The 19,010-nt window shown below is 37.1% G+C and overlaps 1 protein-coding gene across 2 annotated transcripts; it reads left to right on the top strand.

The window, feature by feature from the left end:
• The first annotated feature begins 5 nt into the window (after positions 1-5).
• LOC121382934 (zinc finger protein 404-like) lies at positions 6-18,377 on the top strand. Of its 2 annotated transcripts, none has more exons than XM_041512630.1 (3): positions 6-168; positions 10,396-10,686; positions 14,675-18,377. In XM_041512630.1, exons 2-3 carry the CDS (start codon positions 10,462-10,464, stop codon positions 17,384-17,386), a joined length of 2,937 nt encoding a protein of 978 aa, XP_041368564.1. In that variant the 5' UTR covers positions 6-168; positions 10,396-10,461; the 3' UTR covers positions 17,387-18,377. The 2 variants fall into 2 exon arrangements, with proteins under 2 accessions (XP_041368564.1, XP_041368557.1); XM_041512623.1 differs by lacking the exon at positions 6-168 and adding an exon at positions 6,144-7,682.
• Positions 18,378-19,010: the final 633 nt, after the last annotated feature.

Here is a 19,010-nt window from a genome sequence, read left to right as displayed (position 1 = left end):
TTGATAGCAAGCAAGAAGAAAGAACTCGATGATTATATGTCTTTGACGATGGAGATTACTTTTCGTAATGTGCGTCGTGTTGTGTAAAATATATGTTGTGTGCGTAAAGAATGGGCTGGCAAATATAAACTGCACGCACTGGTATAAACTTTAAACGTCTCCGGCACGGTATTTATTATTCAATTATTTAGTTCATCAAGATTAACTTTGGCTACAAGTGCAAGCACTACCAAAGCAATGTGCATTTACATTCGAGTTTATTTTTATGAACTATCAATTATTGTGATGTAAAATGTAAAAAAAAAGGACGTAGATGTTTACGTTGGTGAACTAACACTGGTAGTGCCACTGGCACTGGTACGCATGGTTTGACACTAGTTCACCAAGGTAAACATCTGCAGTCCGGTTTTTAAAAAAACATTTTGACATTTATTGGACCTCCAAATATGTGTCGGAACTCTTTGGCAGATCACGGGGTGGGGGTGGGGGGTGGGGGGTGGGGGGGTACGTAGCCCAGTGGTACAGCGTTCGCTCGATGCGCGGTCGGTGCAGCACGACTGGTATATCAAAGGCCGTGGTATGTACTATCCATAATCCTGTCTCTGGGATGGTGCATGTAAAAAATCCCTTGCTTGCTGCTAATCAGAAAGAGTAGCCTATAATTATGAAGTGGCGACAGCAGGTTTCCTCTCTCAATATCTGTGTGGTCTGATGGTCTATTTATTGTAATTTAACCAGGGCCACAGGGTTTACAGTGCTGTTGCTGGTACCTACATATAACCATAAATAAAATGTGTTGAGTGTGTCGTTAAATAAAACATGTCTTTGGCAGATCACAAAGATAAACATTTAATAGTACACTCATGTCACCTTAGTCTGCATGGCACAAAAGTCAGCGCATGTTAATGACATTACATTACGTCTTAAAACAAATGTTAGGGTATGTCTGTAAACAAACAAACAACATTAATTTAATTCATAAAACAAGGGTTAAAACAACACATCTTGATTATGAATAAAACTGATAGATAACAGTTTGATTGAAAAAAACCCTCTGAATTAATGTACTAAATGTATACTTTTGCCAGCCTCGATCAACATGTTTTTGTATCACCTGTCAACACGTGTCTGTCACCACTATAATGATTAACCTTGTATATCAACTTACACAAGTCTACATAGAAGCTTCAGTACATACCTTACTGTAATTTATGAATCCATAAATGAAATAAATGTTTTATTTTATCTGTTACCGTAAACATTCATGCATACTTTCAATTTCCCTCCAAGTGACAACGCAATATGGCTGCCCATGACTTTGAAGCTTGCACTTACAGCATGGCCTATTTTAGCTATAGTCTGTTTCGAAATTATCACTGATTGTCCTATATGTAATGAACACTGTGCTCATTTGACCGGCCTCGGTGGCGTCGTGGTTAGGCCATCAGTCTACAGGCTGGTAGGTACTGGGTTCAGATCCCAGTCGAGGCATGGGATTTTTAATCCAGATACGGACTCCAAACCCCGAGTGAGTGCTCCGCAAGGCTCAATGGGTAGGTGTAAACCACTTACACCGACCAGTGATCCATAACTGGTTCAACAAAGGCCATGGTTTGTGCTATCCTGCCTGTGGGAAGCGCAAATAAAGATCCCTTGCTGCTAATCAGAAAGAGTAGCCCATGTAGTGGCAACAGCGGGTTTCCTCTCAAAATCTGTGTGGTCCTTAACCATATGTCTGATGCCATATAACCGAAAATAAAATGTGTTGAGCGTCGTTAAATAAAACATTTCTTTCTTGTGCTCAGTTACACAGTTAATAACAGACAACTTTTGTTGAATAATGATCAAAATGTTTTTTTTATTTTTTTTTATTTTTTGTTGTTGTTGTTTTTTTAATGATTTTATTGCCCCCAGATCAGATGACAGTGTCAAGGTTGGGGAGCCTTGAATCATTGCCTTACAAAAATACATGTATATAAATCCATCTGAGCCCGGACTTTTTTCGTTCTTCATATTTTTAAGAACATTTAAAACTTCAGAGTATGTTATTTTTCCTTCTAGAGCTTGTGCTTCTTCATTTGTTAACCTGTTAAAATTATAAACTGATAGCTCTTCCACTATATTAGTGTGTAGTTGTTCCGATGACGCAGAATATAGTTTTTGATAAAAACACTTAGTTTCAGTTAGAATATCTTTTTGGTCTATTATTACTGTTCCATTACTTAATTCTAATCTTGATATTAGCTTGCTATGGTAATTTCTAGACTCCATGTTACAAAAATATTTAGTTGGTTTTTCCCCCGTCTTCGATCCATTTTGTCCGTGCTCGGATATAATGTCCTTTGAGTTTTTCTTTTCTTAGCTCTGTTAATTCATGTTTTCTTTCTTCTAATACTTTAAAGTTAGTGTTATCGTTGTCTTCTAATTCTTTTATATCTTCACAAAGTTTAGTTTCTAACTCATTATTTTTCTTCTTTTTAAATGCCGAAAAGGATATTGTTTTCCCTCTTATTTCCATCAGCAGTGTTTCAAGACAAAGTTGCTCATTTATTACAAACTGTATTTCGTCTTTTGGAATAGAGTTTAAGTTATCTGCATTATAAATTAAAACAGCATATTGCGAAATTATATTATTTATTACATCCTTAATAATTTTTGCATAATCTTTGTCCGTCAATAGTGAATTGTTAAATTTCCATAACCCTTTACCTTTTTGGATTGTATTTAGTTTCAAATACAATATTACACCAGAGTGGTCTGACCTGTAGCTATTGTCAGTTAAAACCTTTACAACATGTGGTATTAAATTATTTGAAATGAGAAAAAAATCTAGTCTTGCCAATTTTAATGGGTTTGATTTTCTCCAAGTACATGTATATCTTCTTAGCATTGGATATAAATCCCTAAAAGGGTCTTTCAAATCAAATGCTTCTATATTTTCTCAGAGTTTTTCACGTGCTTTAGGATGATTACAATGTAAATAGTTTTTCGTATCAAGATCTTGATTAAGTACTAAATTGAAATCACCACATATTATATAATACTCATTATCAAATTCTTCTATATTTAATAAAATCTTAGAAAAGAAGTCCGGGTTATCGTTATTTGGTCCATATATATTAATAAGTGTTATTCGCTCTTTGTTCACCGTTATATCCAGTACTATAAAGTTTCCTGAATTATCTGTTTGTATTTTATGTATTTTGTATTCGAATGTATTATTTAACATTATTGCAACTCCCCTAGCTTTACCAGTGAAAGAGTTAAACAGACATTTGTATCCCCATTGAGCTTCTATATAAGGTTCTAAATCCTGAGTAAAGTGTGTATCTTGTAAGCAGTAAATATCAAAATGTTTGCATTTTAGATAGTTCAAAACATCTTTTCGTTTCTCAGGATCTCCGAGTCCCTGACAGTTCAATGTCATGATTTGTAAATATGCCATGTTACATTTTGGTTAATATGATTGTATATATATTTTAATGATGTTGTATCTAGCTTGCTTGAAAATGAAATTTTCAGAGGACAGAAATGAAATAAGTAACTTTTATACCCTTTTGCTTTTGAACAAGGCAGAGATTTAGCGAGAGAAAAATTTGTAAAAAAGGGAATCACAAATAAGAGAGAGGGAATGAAAAGTAAAGGACAAAGAAGTAAATTAAACATTAAAATAACCATGTAGGCCATTTAGAGAGTCTCCTAACCCTTGATCATACTGATAGCAAATAAAAAATTAAAAAAAAGAATAAGTGAACAGTCACCACATATCCATTAATAGCTATAAGCAGATGCAAGACCGTTTTCAGTAGTAATAATATTAATAAAGATAATAATGGAGATGGTCCTAATACTGTCGGATAAAAACAGTAATTTAAGTTATTATACGGAACCATCACCATATCCAACTTTCTCCATTTACATATATATATGTATCAATGTTCCCTTTTGGGGCTGATATTAATAGATTAAGTATATTCTGTGCAAAAAAGTATATAAATTAGTTTTTCTTTTAGCTGATGGGATTACCTCCATTATATTGACCCAAAAGGACACATATTAACACTCGCATGCATGTACGTGCACACACACACTCACCCCACCCCCCACACACACACACCCCACACACACAATGCACATGTCAATAAATAAAAAAAAAAAAAAAAAACACACAAAAAAACCCCACATAATTATAAAGATAGACAAGTGCACATGGGTAAATAACTAGTATACCCTGCAAAGGTACAGGTGCGGGTGCGGACGCATACATACACACCCAAGTCCGCGTATACACAGATATAACAGTATAGTAACATCAGCACACACAATTATCTTACGAGCATTCACCCATGAACATGCATACACACACACACACACACACACACACACACACACACACACCGATATGTACACGAAAATACAGACCTACAAACATACACACAAAGTGTCAATTATTTATATATATATATTGGTGAATAAAGAACTAAGCTAGCTAGTGTTCTGCGATAGGTAGTCCGGGAATACATAGCGTTTACAAAAACATTAAACCATCGTCGAAATGTTGGAAACACGTTCATGAGGCAGGCAGACAATCATTCATTTCCAGTATCTTTTTTTATTCTTTCCTCCGATTTTAGTTTTGCAAAGATCACTCCGTCTTTTGTCCATGCACTTTCTATGTTTTCCTGAGATTTTACTTTCAGCAGTTTTTGATAGTTTTCTTTAGTCAGATCTTCGCTCAGCCCTATACCAATACCTTTTAATTTTCTCCTATTTCTCAAGGCTTCTAATTTCTGCGTTCTCAACACAAATTTTGCAATGATCGGTCTACACCGAGACTGATTAAAGGGGCCTAGTCTGTGTGCAATGCTAATGTCTGCCTCTGCAATTTTTTCCAACACTTTCACGGTTTTTTAAATTGTTTCTGTAACGTTTTCGTCCTTGTTGTCATCTTTCAGTCCAAACAAACGAATGCTGTCTTTACGCGTATGCTGCTCCATATTGTTTATTCGGATAAGTGCTATACCTGCTGATAGGTTTGCAGCTTTTATTTCTTCTTTTAGTTCCACGTTTTCTTTTTTCAACTTCACATTATCCGTTTTTAGTTGATCGTTATTGAGCTGTACCTGAAAAAGTTTTTCTTCCAGTTTATCATGTTTTTCTTGAAGCGTTGAAAGTATGTCCTGTTTTATTTGAGCAAGACTGGTTTGTAAATCATTTTTAGTTATTGTAAGATCAAGTTTTTTGTTTATTTCAGCTTGTTGCTCAGTTATATTGTGTAATTCAGCTAGCACTGGATCCATATCTTTTTGAGTACTTGTCAATGAAGTAGCTGATATATGCGATTTTTTCTTTTTTTTGTCTTGTCTGACTTTAAGTTCTTGGGTTTGTCTTGTATCTGCATTTGGTGGCGACTCACATGAATCACTGCTTATCATTCGTTTTCAGTCATTAATTGAACTCAACCACAGTGAGACATCTAGTTGATTGGGTGAACACTACTCAATGATCAAGGGTTTGGCTTGGGGACTAACACTGATTAATACATGACTGTATATATGTACAAGGCAAGCATATAGAAGATGAATAAAACCAAGAAAATAAAGTTATTTTCAAAAATAAGAGTTCTCTCACCAAATTCCAGCTAGGAACACGAGTCTTCTCATATATAAATTGTCTTTATAATATAGTTTGTTCTTAGCAAAAACAGACTTTTGTGGGAGAGCAACTTCTCATGTGTTTTCACCCAAGCTGTGATCTCTGACCATCGAAATGTTTGACATTGACTTTTTTATATTGTCATTTGGTGTTGTCCAAACTAAGGAGCATGGAACACCATTTATATTTATCTCATTAGCATAATCAAATTTTTTTAAGAAACAGACTATAACAGGAAGTGTTTGTTTAGAATTTACAAAAAGTCGGATCCATTATTTGTTGCTGTTTTTGTAAACATTAGCGAGAGGAGTGGTTGTTTTAATATTAGCTGCGCAGACTTATGTGCTGTCATGCAGGCCAGTAAATACAGGGGGGTCCCACTAACAATGCACTCATTATTTAAGTTTAAAAAAAAATTAAAATTAAAATAACTTTTAGTAGTAATACGTTTATTGTTCCATTGTACTGTGGCGGTGAAACAAATATTTTAAAAGAAAGATTTTAACTTTAAACTATAACACAAATGCTGAGGTGCGCAGACTTAGGTGCCACCAGAGTACTTGTTTCCAGATCTGTGCAATCAGCAAGCAATTATGGACACAGAAAGAAATATTTTATACCAGAACTACCTTTTAACCAAAAATATCTTTCGTTAAATTATTAATTAAGGTTTTATAAACAATTTAGTAATGGCTTAAATTGATTTGTAAAATATATATTTTTTAGTTTCTTTGAGATGATGGCACTCCACCAAAATGTGATGTATTGTCAGAGTACACTGACACTGAGGTGGAAGATCCTTCAAGATAAATGAATGGGTCAAGTATGTATGACTGATGCGATCACCGCTCAATACGTAATCTTTCCTGCACCATTTGTAGGAGGACTGCCACTCCCAGGACTGGTTTGTTCGCAACGGCACCATTCCAATCATCTTGCCAAGTCGAAAGCATATATTGGTTAATATGATATTTAAAATCACTGTAGGGAAGACCAACACTGACATGGAGCAAATTCAAAGCAGATTTGGCAGAAGAATCTGCCTTTTGATTGCCATTAATGCCAACATGGCTCGGTACCCAACAAAATATAACATTTTTATTTGCAATGGTGAATAGATAAAAAGACACACTTTTGTATCAACATCCCAACCAAGCAATGTCCAACTTCATGTATTGAAATGCCTGGAGACATGAAAGTTAAATCAATGTTGGAAACTGAAAAAACAGCTTAATGCAAAGACCAAATGTTCGAATGGCATTCGACCTCGCATCAAACAACTTCATATATTAGTTAAGAGTCATGGTGTGTGCTATCCTGTCTGTTGGATAGTACATATAAAAGATCCCTTGCTACTAAAGGAGATATGTTGCAGGTTTCCTAAGACACAAATGCATTTACCCATATATTCCTCTGTTTATGATTTATGCAGGGTTTGCACAGGTGCTTGAAGTGCTTGAAAGTAATTGAATTTTGTTAATTTATTTTCAAGGCCTTGAAAACCTTGAAAAATCATAATTTTTGAAAAAGTCTTTGAAAAGTCCTTGAATTTTTTATTTTTCCCTCCTGAGAAAATAGGAAACGTGCCTTTTCTAGCTTTAGTGAAAAATTTGAATCGCTTCCGTGGGTTTATTTACACGTGAATCCAAAACTTCTTTGTCATTCCGGGTGCGGGACGTAGCCCAGTGGTACAGTGCTCTTCAAGGCAGGCATACCAGCAGCATTTGAAAAGGGAGAACAAACAACAAAAGAACAGTGATAGAAACTCTGTGAAACGTAAGAACTTGGAAGAATTGACCAGGGAAAAGAAATGATTGTGTGCTGATGTTCAGGCTCTTGAGGCCTCATGTGATGATGTGGCTACTCAAGCTGAAAGATCAAACAACAGGGAATTTATTGTCAAGTTTAACTTGTTTAGAAACGCTATTAAGGAAAAACAAGCGAAGTTGGAAGGGGTTAAGGACTCCATCCAGCAGACCATGAAGGAGTGTCAGTGAACACTTGAAGCAGTGTATAATTATTACTAGGTAAATTTATTTAAAACATTTTCTAAGGTCACCAGGTTTTTTTTACAGTTAAATAATTTATAAAATGTCTATATATTTGGTTTTGATTGACAGAAAGCGGGTAAATAAACAAATTCTGTCATTCTTAAAAAATCATACATGTAAATATATTATGAAACTCATCTCCGATGTCATAAATTTTACACTCAAACAAATGTTCTTCATATAGCGTGAACTTTTTAATTTTATATTTGAGACTAGTTTTCGGAATTAGTTGGAATTTCATCTTCAATGATCGGTTATAATCGGCTTGTACCATATCGGTTAAAATTGAATCAATATAGGGGTTGGACGTAGCCCAGTGGTAAAGCACTCACCTGATGTGCGGTCGGTATGGGATCGATCTCCTGGACCCATTTGGCTATTTCTCATTCCAGCCAGTGCACCATGAAAGGCTGTGGTATGTGTTATCCTGTGTGTGGGATGGTGCATATAAAATATATTTTGCTATTAATGGAAAACTGTAGTGGGTTTCAACTCTAAGACTATATGTCAAATTACCAATTGTGTGACATGCAATAGCCGATGTGCTCTAGTGGTGTCGTTAAACAAAAGAAACTTTAACTAAGAAACATAACAACGCTTTGAGTTAATAGGACCATGCACCTACTGTCATTTTCACCAGGATCTGCACCTTACAAATCAACTTGTGTTTTGTGCCATTTTTATTATAAATTTCGAAAAACAATCAATATACTTCCTTTTGATTGTCATTATATTTTAAGATGGATAAAAAATTTATATTTTCTTCTCCAGATGACAGGAGACCATCTAATTTAAAGCACACACACCACCTCACCCGCTCGAAAAGTAACCAGTATGCACCCTTGGATACTAGCCCCGTTTATAGGGAAAGCGAGTGCTATGTTCGACTAGTTCAAGGAGAGTAATTTTTGGCTCCCCTTAGCATAAGAATGTATTACATTTTTGGATTTACAGAAAAGCTGTTAATCTTATAAAAATTTTGACAAACAAAAGATTTATGACAGCATGCAAGTACAAATGAGTAGCTAGAATGTTCCATAAGTTAAGCATTTTAGAGCAGGTTTTTAACATAAAAATGTCTTCTTTTCTTTCTTTCACCTGCCGCACTTAACACGAAATAAATGAATGAACATTCAAACTTTTGAAGGTCAATAATAAATATTAGTTTGAATATTCACTAAATATTAGTACATTTATTTGTAATTTGTATGATAATGATTTAGGGCTCCAACAATAAAACTTCAAATATTCCTCTAGGACAATCTAACCATTTTTAGCGAGGCCGGTGACTGGTAGCCTACTTTAGGTGCACATTTAACAACATGTACACTCATTCTCAATAAACTGGTGCATTTGATGCTCCCATATGCAAACAAATTAAGCTTGGAAGGAAGGAAGGAAATGTTTTATTTAATGACCTACTCGACACTTTTATTTACAGTTACAGGTATATGGCGTCAGTCATATCCATGGTTAAGGACCACACAGATATCGAGAAGAAACCTGCTGTTGCCACTTCATGGGCTACTCTTTTCGGCCTTTGATATATCATTCGTGGTGCACTGGATGGAGCGAAAAGTAGCTTAATGGGCCCACCAATGAGGATCGACTCCAAACTGACTGCGCATCAAGTCAGTGCTTTACCACTGGGCTTTGTTAAGCTTGGAAAGCAAAATAATTAATCAGAATTTAAATGCTAGGGTTCCCACGATCTGTCATCGGGTGTTCCATTCAGGGCATTATAAAAAAAAGAGCCTTCTCATTCATTCGGGAAAGCAGGATCTGAATTATTGGAAAGTATATGCACGGGGTGGAAGATGTCACAGAACTATTACCGGCAAGGGACCGCTTGCCTACGTGCAAATATGAATCATCCATGTCAAATGGAGTTTAAACCCTTAAGTGACCAACAACTGACCAATACCAAACAAGTCAATAGGGAAAGACTAAGAAATCTAAAACTAACAGTAATACAATAAATACAAGTGACTTACGTGAATACAGAAACACAAGACAAACACAGGGAAAAGGTATGATACAGTACATAAATAAAGACAAGATAACGGACGATTCGGAGCTGCAAGAAAACGTATACACCTCTTTTAAAAATAAAGTTTTATGTACATTTTAAAGATTTGGGGTATGGTGTGTGTGTGTTGGGTTAACTTGGGGTGTCTTGGGGTAAATAGGCTGTGTCATGGAGTAAATAGGCAGTGTCTTGGGTTATCTTGCAGTGTCTTGGGATATCTTGCGGTGTCTTGGGGTAAATAGTTGGACTGTTGGTGAACTAATGTAACACACACACACAACACATACACACACACATTTACATACATCGTACACCACCTTGCCGTAAAAAAAAAAAATGAGGGGAGTGATTAATTGCTCCGTATAGCTTAGATTATGGGGAGCCATTTAAGATATCACCATATTAATACCATAATACATTCTTATGCTAAGGGGAGCCAAAAATTACTCTCCTTGAACTAGTCGAGTGATAACTCCCCTTAAATTGTGAGGTCTGAGAAAGACGGACGGATGGACACACACACACACACAAATAAGCAAAAACAAAAGAAAAAAGGGACTGGTACAATGTTGATTAATATTCAGTAATCGGAAATCAGTCAGTTTGTGATTAATTTATTTTACAATACAAATTTAAAATTTATTAAATTTTTTGTTTCAGAAGCCAATTTTTGAAAGCTGAACCGAAACAATTTTAACCAGCTGAAAGACCAACCCATTCTGTGAAATGTTCCGCTTTGATCACAGTTCCTTGTTGGACCAAGCAGACCATCAGATACCTAACAACATCATGTTCTCTCCACTCACTGGCTCCTCAGCAGACAGCACAACTCAACAAAAGACTCTTGAAGAAATCCACCTCAAAGTGATGATTGTGAGAAAGTTTATAGTCCAAGCACCATCACCATCACTCCATGAATTACAGCCAGCTGAATCCCTATTTTACATCGAGGTCAGTACTGAAGTGATCTAGTTACTACTTTGACCTAGGAACATAAGCCTACAGGCTTCCATTTTTGTAGGGGGCAGGCTTGTTTTTGCCCGAATTAAACGAAAATGCCCAAATCTCAATAACAACATTTATTTATATTAAGGTTGACGACAGTCACTTTTCACACCCATGTTTTGGCTTCCTACACAATAAAAATATAGCATATCTTACCTTAATTTCACTTGAAATCCATATTTCGTAAAAGATACAATTTTTTAATCACAAGATTTTCTTCAATTTGTTCAAACACATTCAGGTGCATTAGTAATGTTTAAACAAAAAAAATTCAATAGCAATTTTGTATTGGAATTTTTCCAGCATTCTTAAAACAAAAAAGTCATGTACCCAGTTTATGGTTATTGTAAGGAGATGCAAAGTGACGTCATTGGAATAATGTCATTCAAATTCAGAATTAGCTATATTATTACAATGCTTCGCCACATTAAAATAAAAGCTGCTCTACTAACCATGACCCCTGTTAAAATTCTATAACAAGCAGACAACACTGTTTAGTAGTCGGTATTTTTTAATTTTTCATAAATCTGGACAAATGATTAATTTTAAGTTTTAAAAGATGAAAGAAATAAAAAGTATCTTTTGTCGAATATATCATATAAAAAATTACCATTGGATATGTTTTACTTATTGTGTACGAAGCCAAAACAAGGGTCTGAAAAGTGACTGTCGTCGACCTTAGCATTACTATCAAACTGTTATATACATGTAGGGTTGCAAATGAATCACATGGATGACATAATTTTAAGGGTAGAATGGTAAAAAATTATCAGGTTACCACATTCTGTCCAAATATCTCCATAATTTTTACCCGAATTTGAGGTTTTGCTCAAGAACTAAGGGGGCAGTTGTCTCCCCCCCCCCCCCCCAGCCCACCTTCCCCTCTGTTTTGTATGCTTACAAGAGCTAGGTGAGTCAGTAAAGGTGTTTGTGTTATACAGTTGGTACGCTTATGTCTAGGGACGAGAGCTAGGTGAGTCAGTAAAGGTGTTTGTGTTATATGATTGGTACGCTTATGTCTGGGGACGAGAGCTAGGTGAGTCAGTAAAGGTGTTTGTGTTATACGATTGGTACGCTTATGTCTAGGGACGAGAGCTAGGTGAGTCAGTAAAGGTGTTTGTGTTATACGATTGGTACGCTTATGTCTGGGGACGAGAGCTAGGTGAGTCAGTAAAGGTGTTTGTGTTATACCGTTGGTACGCTTATGTCTGGGGACGAGAGCTAGGTGAGTCAGTAAAGGTGTTTGTGTTATACCATTGGTACGCTTATGTCTAGGGACGAGAGCTAGGTGAGTCAGTAAAGGTGTTTGTGTTATACCGTTGGTACACTTATGTCTAGGGACGAGAGCTAGGTGAGTCAGTAAAGGTGTTTGTGTTATACAGTAAAGGTGTTTGTGTTATACCATTGGTACGCTTATGTCTGGGGACGAGAGCTAGGTGAGTCAGTAAAGGTGTTTGTGTTATACGATTGGTACGCTTATGTCTGGGGACGAGAGCTAGGCGAGTCAGTAAAGGTGTTTGTGTTATACGATTGGTACGCTTATGTCTGGGGACGAGAGCTAGGCGAGTCAGTAAAGGTGTTTGTGTTATACGATTGGTACGCTTATGTCTGGGGACGAGAGCTAGGCGAGTCAGTAAAGGTGTTTGTGTTATACGATTGGTACGCTTATGTCTGGGGATGAGAGCTAGGCGAGTCAGTAAAGGTGTTTGTGTTATACGATTGGTACGCTTATGTCTGGGGACGAGAGCTAGGTGAGTCAGTAAAGGTGTTTGTGTTATACGATTGGTACGCTTATGTCTAGGGACGAGAGCTAGGTGAGTCAGTAAAGGTGTGTTGTGTAGGTGTTAGTAAAGGTGTTTGGTACGCTAATGGTACGCTTATGTCTGGGGATGAGAGCTAGGCGAGTCAGTGTTTGTGTTATATGATTGGTACGCTTATGTCTGGGGATGAGAGCTAGGCGAGTCGGTAAAGGTGTTTGTGTTATACGATTGGTACGCTTATGTCTGGGGATGAGAGCTAGGCGAGTCGGTAAAGGTGTTTGTGTTATACGATTGGTACGCTTATGTCTGGGGATGAGAGCTAGGCGAGTCGGTAAAGGTGTTTGTGTTATGTCTAGGGATGAGAGCTAGGCGAGTCGGTAAAGGTGTTTGTGTTATGTCTAGGGATGAGAGCTAGGCGAGTCGGTAAAGGTGTTTGTGTTATGTCTAGGGATGAGAGCTAGGCGAGTCGGTAAAGGTGTTTGTGTTATGTCTAGGGATGAGAGCTAGGCGAGTCGGTAAAGGTGTTTGTGTTATGTCTAGGGATGAGAGCTAGGCGAGTCGGTAAAGGTGTTTGTGTTATGTCTAGGGATGAGAGCTAGGCGAGTCGGTAAAGGTGTTTGTGTTATGTCTAGGGATGAGAGCTAGGCGAGTCGGTAAAGGTGTTTGTGTTATGTCTAGGGATGAGAGCTAGGCGAGTCGGTAAAGGTGTTTGTGTTATGTCTAGGGATGAGAGCTAGGTGAGTCGGTAAAGGTGTTTGTGTTATACGATTGAAGCCCTTGGTGGACCCAGTGGGTTTATTACTGTCCTAATCAGTGTTCCTCCCACAGTTGCTATATCAAAGGTTGAGATGTGTTATATTGTTTACAACTAAACACAACATCAAATTCAACAAAATATGCCTGTTATGACATCAAATATACAGTGATCCTACTAAACATTGCTAAGGATGCATGTACATATTAAACTGGAAACTTCAGCATTTGAAATAAGCACTTGTCTGACAAGTTAAAATCTGCTCGAACAAGCAAAATGTACCTCATTGATCAGTGAACAAGCAAAATGTACCTCATTGATCAGTGAACAAGCAAAATGTACCTCATTGATCAGTGAACAAGCAAAATGTACCTCATTGATCAGTGAACAAGTAAAATGTACCTCATTGATCAGTGAACAAGCAAAATGTACCTCATTGATCAGTGAACAAGTAAGATGTACCTCATTGATCAGTGAACAAGTAAAATGTACCTCATTGATCAGTGAACAAGTAAGATGTACCTCATTGATCAGTGAACAAGTAAGATGTACCTCATTGATCAGTGAACAAGTAAGATGTACCTCATTGATCAGTGAACAAGTAAAATGTACCTCATTGATCAGTGAACAAGTAAAATGTACCTCATTGATCAGTGAACAAGTAAGATGTACCTCATTGATCAGTGAACAAGCAAAATGTACCTCATTGATCAGTGAACAAGTAAGATGTACCTCATTGATCAGTGAACAAGCAAAATGTACCTCATTGATCAGTGAACAAGTAAGATGTACCTCATTGATCAGTGAACAAGCAAGATGTACCTCATTGATCAGTGAACAAGTAAAATGTACCTCATTGATCAGTGAACAAGCAAGATGTACCTCATTGATCAGTGAACAAGCAAAATGTACCTCATTGATCAGTGAACAAGTAAGATGTACCTCATTGATCAGTGAACAAGCAAAATGTACCTCATTGATCAGTGAACAAGCAAGATGTACCTCATTGATCAGTGAACAAGTAAGATGTACCTCATTGATCAGTGAACAAGTAAAATGTACCTCATTGATCAGTGAACAAGTAAAAGTGTATAATGTAGTTCAACTTGGAGCAATCAAAAACATTGTCCTTGGTGGACAAGTAGATTTCTAGATGTAATGTCCTTTCTATGGGAGAGTATCGATATAAAAAAATTCTTAGGCATAGTCTAAATGGTGGCAATAGGTTTTCTCTCAACCACATGTTAAAGTAACTACTAGTATATAAATAAATGTATTAGACACCAAATAGCCATTGTTTTAAAATGTGCTCAGGCATTATTAGACACAAAAAAAATCTTTTTTATATACCTCTCTTGAGGTCTTTTAATACAATGCATTACATGAATCTGAAACTAATTTTAGTTGTTTCATTTCTCAGGAGTCAAGACCTGTTTTGATGAAACTTGGAGAGCGAGAAATACACCATGTGCCAGCATCAAGGGATCAGGACTTGACATCATTCTACAAGTATGAAATGAAAGTCAACTCGCACCTCTGTGAAATGATTCCTGTGACAGAATCCATCGGTTTAAGATTCTGCAGCACTTCACCACTCTCTCGTTCACATCAACTGGGACCGGACTCTGTAACTATTGTTTCAGAGTTGGTGTCTCTTCTTCAGAATGATCTGTCAAAAGCTGCACAGATTGGGGAGAACTCTACTTCATGTTGCGAAAACCAAATAGACAAGTCAGAAACAAACCCAATGTGTGTGTCGAGAAGTACACAGACCATTGGTGAAGAGTTTTCTGATAACTCCATCACTTTAACAGTGCCAGGTAGCAACAGCATTACTTCAGTAACACCAAATAACTGTGGCACTTCACTAGAGTCAAATGGCTGCATCTGTTCACCAGCACCAAAGTGCAACTCTTCCTTAGCACCAAATAATATCTGCACTTCAGCACCAAGTAACTGTGTCAGTTCTCTAGTACAAAACAATTGCACTTCACTAGCATCAAATAATGACAGCATAACTTCAGTAACTCCAAATAATTACATCACTTCACCAGCACATGATAATAACAGTATCACTTCAATAACATCAAATAACAACTGCACGACTTCACTGGCACCAAATAAATGTGTGACTTCATTAATGCCAAATATCAACTGCACAACATCACTAGTACCAATTGATGATCAGTATTTTCAACCAACATATTTACCTTTTGCACCATCACAACCTAGTAACAAAGTATTAACATCATCTAGTTCTTTGTGTAATACAAACAACAGTTCTAGATGGTTATCTGATGATAAGAAACAAGTTCATGGAGATGACAAAGTGAATAATCTACCAGATGGTAATGGTGATGATGAAGTTAAACGGAAAAAGATGAACAAGAAGGAAGCCATTAACAGTGAAAAGAGTGATGAAGAATTGAATTCAGCAGCTCCGAGTGATGCTGAACATGACAAAACTGAGTTACAAGTTGTGAAAGTTGTCTCCAATACGGACCCGTTCAAGAAGAAGGATATTTGCACTTCTCTCGTGTCAAGACAACTGCGATCGGGAAAATCCAGACACAAAGCAACATGCAAGTGCAAAACATGCAAACAGTTGGTCTGTTACGTATCTGGACAAGTTAAATCTTGTAATCATAGATGCACAACATGTGACAAGGTTTTCACATCAGAATCACTCTTACACAAGCATCTTTCTGAGCATGAAGTATCCAGTAACCATGACAACTATAATTGTGTTTGTGGACAAGTGTTCAGTAATTACAGTGGTTTCATGAACCATGGCAAAAACTGTGACATATTAAGAAAGCATGGGAATAATGAAGTTGAACAACAGACTGTGATGTTGACCAGTAAAAAGTGTAAAATGAAGCATAACCTCCCTGTGAAAAATCATGCAGGCATGCATCATAGCAAAAGTAGTAAATACACATGTTATTTATGTGAAAATGTGTTTAGGACACATAACGGTCTTGCTAGACACAGGCACACAACATGCGATCCTTTCTTATGCAACATATGTGATTTTAAATGCAAAGATGAGGAGTTAATGAAAAAACATTTAACAACACACACAGAAGCAAGTACAGGACAAACACTTAAGTGTGCTAAATGTAGTAAAATTTTCTTTTCATCATTCCAGCACCAAAACCACAGTTGTGGTAAATATACTGATAGATTGTACCAAGTTGGTGAACCTTGGAAATGTCCGAAATGTAAAAAGAGTTATACATCACAAAGTACAATATATCGCCATAAAGTCAAAGGATGTCTTGGTGAAAAATTGTACAAATGTGATACTTGTAAGAAAGGTTTTCATACCCCACAGGCTGTGGAAGAACATGTTACAATACATAAGAGTATGGATGAACAAGGACGTCATTACTGTTCACTGTGCAATAAATCCTACAGTCGGCGTTCAGGCTATCTCAAACACAAGAGAAAGGGGCTATGCGATATTAACAGTGTCTTTCGCTGTGTGTACTGTCCGAAAGTGTTCATGAAAGAATCACGGCGGGATTGGCACCAACGAATGCACCCAGCGTCGGAAAACCAACAGACCCATGTGTGTACAAATTGTCACAAAGAATATTTCTCGGCTAAATCTCTTCAGAAGCATATTCAAAGAAACACATGCAAGAAGGCATCGTCTTTCACAGAGAGACACGCAGATCGGAAATTTGTGTGTGAAGAGTGCGGTAAAGTTTATGGGAGCAGTTCAGCCCTGTTTAAACACAAACAGAACCACAGAGGCTTTCGGCCGTATGTTTGTAAGTTCTGTGGTAAGTCATTCTGTCGGCCGTTCATACTGGCGCAGCACACCAAAATACACACGGGTGACAGACAGTGGTTGTGTTCGCGGTGTGGGAAGTCATTTTACACCAAGTCTCACCTGAAGAGACATCAGATCTCACACGACAAGACTCAGAATAATGTATGTGAGGTCTGCAACAAGCGCTATGCATACAAACATGATCTGAACAAACACAGGAAAACAGTCCATGTTAACCGTGTTAAAGAGAGTGTGAATTTATTGTTCCCTCCCAGTGATATGGTTGATGAGGTTGTTGCCAGTACGTTGAATATTCAGAATGAACTGATCACATCCAGCAATTTCATGTAGTGTGTGTGTTACCAGTATGTCAAATATTCAGAATGAACTGATCACAGCCAGCAATTTCATGTAGTGTGTGTGCTGCCAGTACGTTGAATATTCAGAATGAACTGATCACATCCAGAAATTTCATGTAGTGTGTGTGTTGCCATTTCGTCAAATATTCAGAATGAACTGATGACATCCAGCAATTTCATGTAGTGTGTGTGTTGCCACTTCATCAAATATTCAGAATGAACTGATGACATCCAGCAATTTCATGTAGTGTGTGTGTTACCAGTACGTCAAATATTCAGAATGAACTGATCACATCCAGCAATTTCATGTAGTGTGTGTGTTGCCAGTACGTCAAATATTCAGAATGAACTGATCACATCCAGCAATTTCATGTAGTGTGTGTGTTCCACATCGTCAAATATTCAGAATGAACTGATGACATCCAGCAATTTCATGTAGTGTGTGTGTTACCAGTACGTCAAATATTCAGAATGAACTGATGACATCCAGCAATTTCATGTAGTGTGTGTGTTCCACATCGTCAAATATTCAGAATGAACTGATGACATCCAGCAATTTCATATAGTGTGCGTGTTCCACATCGTCAAATATTCAGAATGAACTGATGACATCCAGCAATTTCATGTAGTATGTGGTTGAGTGCATGAGTATGTCAGGGGCAAATCTAGAAAATTGGGGGCTGGGGGAAGGGGGGAGACTAAAGAAAAAGAGCACATGGACTAAATTGGCAACCCAAATAAAAACAACTTAAAAGAAAAAGAAAAAAAGTCACTTGCATCTTTTGTTTTTGGGGGGGTGTGTGTGTGTTTTTCCATGGTCGCCCTTTGAACCGCCTTTGTTTGTGTGTGTTGAAATCTGCTTCACTGAATCTAGTACAGGTAGGCCAGTAAAATTAGACCTTTTGACTAGTTATATTGAGTGGCCCATAAAACAAATTTATGATGTAATGTACCAGTATTAAAAATTAAAATCTAAAATAACTTGCTCATTAATTTTTTGCATGTGGTTGCTTCTACTTCTTTGTGTGACAATATACAAATTTTGAGGGATACCTTTTCATGGCTAAGCAAACAAATGGACATATTGAAGATTGTTATCACAGATATAAAACAAAATTATAAGTACCTGGAGTCTTACTTAAAAAGGAAGGACAGAAAGGGCGTTTTATTTAAAACACACTCAACAGATGGAGAAACCCGCTGTCGCCACACAATGAACTACTCTTTCCGATTAGCAGCAAAGGATCTTTTAGATGCAGCATCCACCTGACAGGATAGTACATACCATGGCCTTTGTTACACCAGTTGTGGAGCACTGGCTGGAACAAGAAACAGCCCAATGGGCTTACCAACAGGGATCGATCCTAGACCGACTGTGCATCAGCCAAGCACTTTACCATCTCGCCCCACCTACTTGACAAGATAATCAATAGCTCCATTATCTTCATCACAAATGGCACAGACATTTTATTCATAAATTCATCTGTAGTATGAAGTCCAAACTATGATGAGTTCCAATTTTGAATGTAGTGATAATGTAATTCATAATTTTACGGCCTGCGGTGTATTTGAAAGTGAGAGGGGTGGGGGGTGAGGAGGCTTATCAGTAAGCTGAC

The sequence above is a fragment of the Gigantopelta aegis genome, chromosome 2, assembly GCF_016097555.1.
Source record: "Gigantopelta aegis isolate Gae_Host chromosome 2, Gae_host_genome, whole genome shotgun sequence".
NCBI lineage: Eukaryota > Metazoa > Mollusca > Gastropoda > Neomphalida > Peltospiridae > Gigantopelta > Gigantopelta aegis.
This window is presented reverse-complemented; position numbering and strand designations above follow the sequence as displayed.

Bases quoted from the DNA above. Each gene is read 5' to 3' on its own strand.
- LOC121382934 (XM_041512630.1), top strand. From the start codon at position 10,462: ATGTTCCGCTTTGATCACAGTTCCTTGTTGGACCAAGCAGACCATCAG. The intron at 10,687-14,674 runs GTCAGTACTGAA...TTCATTTCTCAG, and splicing joins AATCCCTATTTTACATCGAG to GAGTCAAGACCTGTTTTGAT.